Source organism: Geospiza fortis, unplaced genomic scaffold (assembly GCF_000277835.1).
Source record: "Geospiza fortis unplaced genomic scaffold, GeoFor_1.0 scaffold85, whole genome shotgun sequence".
Lineage (NCBI taxonomy): Eukaryota > Metazoa > Chordata > Aves > Passeriformes > Thraupidae > Geospiza > Geospiza fortis.
Window position 1 is genome coordinate 388,083 of NW_005054358.1, and position 4,694 is coordinate 392,776.

At 47.7% G+C, this 4,694-nt stretch overlaps 1 protein-coding gene across 1 annotated transcript in view; it reads right to left on the reverse strand.

The window, feature by feature from the left end:
* Positions 1 to 4,694, reverse strand: part of RABL6 (RAB, member RAS oncogene family like 6) — a 45,290-nt gene that overhangs the window by 17,057 nt on the left and 23,539 nt on the right. Inside the window, exon 9 of the mRNA XM_031059225.1 lies at positions 1 to 58. Coding sequence (XP_030915085.1) covers positions 1 to 58 — 58 coding nt within the window. The remainder of the gene's footprint in view (positions 59 to 4,694) is intronic.

The window sequence follows — 4,694 nt, forward strand, 5'->3', positions numbered from 1 at the left end:
GTTTGTTGCTAGTGGTGATGTATGTCCTTGGCTTCGGGCTTCCATCATTTCCAGGAACCTGTGGGGAACATAAATTACAAATATAAGGAATGGCTAATCTCAGAATCCCAGACTGCTCTGGGCTGGGAGGGACCTTAAAGCTCATCTCATTCCAACCTCTGCCATGGGCAGGGATACCTTCCACTAGGCCAGGCTTCTCCAAGTCCAACCTGGCTTTGGACACTTCCAGCAATCGAGGGACAGCCACAGCTTCTCTGGGCACCCTATGCCAGGACCCCCCCATCCTCACAGGGAAGAATTTCTTCCCATCCAACCCCATCTTCTGCCAGTTTAAAACCATTGCCCCTTGTCCTGTCACTACCTGCCCATATAAAAAATTCTTCTCCTTCCTTTATATACCTTTATATAAGCCCTTTTCTTAGGCTTGTGTGCTGAGCTGGGAGAGTATGGGTCTGCTTCCAGCTGGGCTTGGGAGGGTGTGGATCTGCTTCCAGTGACACTGTGACTCCCTGAGTCACAATACATCTGGTTTACCCACACGAGCTGAACTTGCCCCATCTGCATTGAGATGTGGAGTATCTCAACCTGCTCTGCACTACAGGATGAAGCTTACAGTACTGGAAACTCCCTGAATAGACAGACTATAATAACACGCCAGGGCTTGAAATGCAACCTGAAGTCAGTTGTTGGACATGTCTCTAAAGGAGTAAGTGCTCTAGGAATGGCATGTTTTTACATTCTGCAGAACAAATCACAGTACTCAAGAAAACTGCTGTAATAACCTCTTTATCAGCCAAGAATGGATTTGAGGGGAGAATCCTTGAATATCCAAAGGAAAGAGCTGTCCTGAGGGCTCAGAGAAGACGGACTGCCATTACCCTTCTCACAGGGTTTCAGATCCACATGCAGGATCTCCCCTGCACACACTACCCCTCTGTGTGAGAGGCCCTGGAGCCAAGTAGCAGGAGCACTGGAGCAGGTTGTGGTCCTGGCTGGGTTCCCGACTGGAAGGACATTAAAGCCTGTACCACTATAGGGAGTGAAAAGCTCTCTCCTTTTCCAAAAGAAACCCAAGCCTAACCCAAGCCTCCCTCCACAGCCCGCAGGGTCAGCAGCCTGTTTCACACACTGTGTGCAGAGAAATGTGGACAGAGACAAGTTTTTGCCATTAAATGGTCTGAAAAACAGATCTGCCACATGCTGCACAGCTGAGAGATACAGAGAGGACACCCAAAGTGAAGCATTCTGTGTAATATCCAGCACATCCCAGTCTCACCTCTCATTTCATTAAGCTTAATGAATTTGTGCATAGAGGCTCTGGATTCAGCTGGTTCTGCAAGACAGACTTTGGTTATGCTCCAGGCAATGAGAATGTGAAGGGAGAGTCTCCTCTCCCACACAGAGCATGACCTTGTCCTTCAGGGACCTGAGCCAGCCAGAACCTTCCCTGGACTGACTGCTGAGCAGAACACAAACAGTGGGGGCTAAGAAACTCTAAGCCTTGAGATATGATTTCCTATTTTAAGGCGGTAACCTGATATACTTTTAAGGAACAAAATAATATACTTTGTGACCAGCAGTGTCTGCAGCCCTAGGGAAGCTGTTACTTGGAAACTGGAAAACCAGCAGTCCTTCCTAACTAAGTAACTGGGTAAAGTGGAGATCAAGGGCAGCACTAAAAAGCAGGATTAGTGAGGCAACATAAACAGACAGGGACAAGATACAGATAGAACTGGATGATCCCAAGTAACAGAAATAGGAAGAAATTCAACAGTACAAACAAAATTGTCATCTACTCAAGGGTGAGGAAAAGTGCTCTTGCTCCCAGCTCTCCACAGGAGAATGGCTGGGAAAGACTTGCCTCGCTCATTCCAGAAGTCTGGACTAAGGACTGCAATCCCAACCATGCCAGAGCCTGGCTGTCACATGCTGTCCATTGATATCCAACCTGTACCTGCCCTGATGCAGCTCCAGCCATTCCCTGGGTCTTGTCCCTGATCACAGAGAGCAGAGATTGTTGCTGCACCTCCACTGTCCCTTATGAGGAAACTGCAGACTGTCAAGGCACCTACACCAGTGCCATGCTGTGGCGTTCTCACTGATGCTTCCATCAGCATCCAGGCCAAGACAACGCGCCTATTCCACCCAGAACACTGGCTACACCAACATAAGCTCCCGGCAGGGCTGAGCTCAGAGTATGTGATGCAGCATCCAGTCCCCATCCTCCCTCTCCTGGGGCGAGCTGTGCGACAACACGTTCCACTGAAAATGATGCATGGATTTGTCATGCACCAGAGAAAAAACATAAAGGAGTTTAACCCCTGCACTGAGCTCTGTGGAGACTGTATCAGGTTGGTTTGGAAGGTGCACACATGCTGCAAGAACATGATAGTGTGTGCTCAATACCTCTCTATCACTGTGTTCCCTTCCTGAGGAGGGGGGCCATGGCTCCGCATCCTCCAAGCAGGGTATGCATGGCGTCTGTGGGGTGGGAAAGACAAAGCACGAGGCCCTGCAATTCAGCCTCCATCCAACAAAGCTAAGGCTCTTTATCCCCACACCGAGTGAATTGCCATGGCCCACAAAGTTGTTTGTGAGCTTTGCCTGCATACAATGTACAACTCCTCGGCTCCACATCACATATGCTGAGTGCTGAATTCTGCCATTCCTCCTCTCTCAGCTTTGATCCAGGCCTTCTGGTGAGCCAAAGACAGGAGAACTGAACAGCTCTGCTTTGTGGTACTCACTCCTCCTCCTCCTCCAAGACCCACTCAGTGTTAAAGACTCCTGCCTCCCAGCTGTGAGGAGAGATTAATCCCAGATCATCCACACGCACCCATGTTCCTGTTTATAGCAACAGCAATCCTGGATGGAAGCCTGCAAGCCTGGGCACTGCTGCACCCAGCAGCCAATGTACTGCTGCCAGCAGTACTTGCTCTCCTGACTGTCTGTGGGAACACCTAAATCACCAACACGGTTTGAAATCGGAATGAACAACCTCTGAGCCTCAAGTTGCTGAGTCCCACCATCGAGGCAACTGGCTGACTCAGGTAGGATAAGATGATTGTACACTGAAGATTTGGAAACAATGAGACACAAAGAATGTATAGAGTCACATCAGTATACAGAATATGAAGCTCAAAGAATAGTTAAAGTTGGACTCAACAAAGCACAGAAGACTCTTAACAATACCAGAGTATTTAAAGATTTACTGTACGTGGTTCTGCCAAAGCTGCCCATTTTGGAAACAACCTGCTTTGTTCTGGGAAAGTAGCCAGCTCCAGAGGGAGGGAAGGCTGCAACTACCACCTGTTTTTCCTCCAGAAACACATGAAATTTAAGAGCTGGAGGAAAAAAACCCACTACATAACTGAAGAATAAAGAGTGTCATCCTTCCCTCCAGCACAACCAGACTGGGGCATAAAACACATGCAGGCTTTGTCTGCACCTGTGCTCCTGTACCTTTTGTCACCTGTGGTGTGTGAAGGGCATAAAAACAGGAGACAGCAAGTTCTTTAGTAGGAAAATACAAATGGTTATCTGGGGACAGCACAACACAAGACTCCCACCCCAGCACAGCACTGAGGACAGCTGTGACACGTGTGCTTCATGTCACCTTGACCAGCTAGACACGTGGGCCAAGCCTTGTGCTGTGATACTGAGGAAATCAGGGTGGTCTGACACTGGTTCTATCTATACAGGCTGCAGAAACCAACTCTGCTGAGTTTTTATAGACAGATCTTCTGTGAGGGAGGTGGGTGGAAAACCAGCACACATTAAATGCTGCCAGCAAGCTCGCAGTAATTTCCAGGATGGAGGTGTCTAAGCATCCTCCACACTTTGAAAATACTACATAATGCATGAATGCTTTCTCTGGCTTTACACACATCCTCAGAGGCACAAGTGTGGCTGTTTTGGGAACACACCAGGCCAAACCTGCCATGTGTCTGTTTTTTCTCAGATTCTACACAATCTGTCCATTCCTTGTTCTATCCATCAGACCTTTGGAAAAGGACTCCCTCAAAACCTTACTGTGGAATAAGCAGCTTTGTGCCCACTCTGGATGTAGCAGACCAGGTCCTACCAAAGCACAAGGTGAACTCACACCTGAGCACCTTTATTCCGTTGGGATACAGAGACTGCAATTATACTGTGCATGTCCAGGTGGGTCATCTGTCCTCACTCACAGGGGCTCCTTATGCGCCTTTCAATCCTTCCATTACAGACCAAGTAACAAGTCCAAAACATCCTCAAACTCCTGAATAATTCACTGGTGGTTGGACCTGCTTGCAAGAGGAGACTTTTATGCAATTTTAAAGATGAGCATGCTCTGTGGGAACAAAAATTCATCAGGGCCTGAGGTTACTGTTGCTCTGCCCCCAGGGCAAACACAAAAGGACTTGTTAGCCTCACAATTCCTAAAATTGTCAGCGCTTGTGTTCATTTAATATTGAAGGTGAGAGCAGCCTAAAGCTTTTTGGCTCCTTGCTCTAACGTGCTGTGATAAATTGTTCATATGGCAAGAAAAGCTTTGGGTTATTTTATTAATTGTGAAAATGAAGATTAATCGGCTGGATGACATAATTTTAACTGGGGTTAGCAAGGGTTAGATTTCCACATGTTTGTTTTGGGCTCATTAAAGTTACTGCCTCAATCCCCCTAGCCCAGGTCCCTGAATGTAGAATCAACAGCCA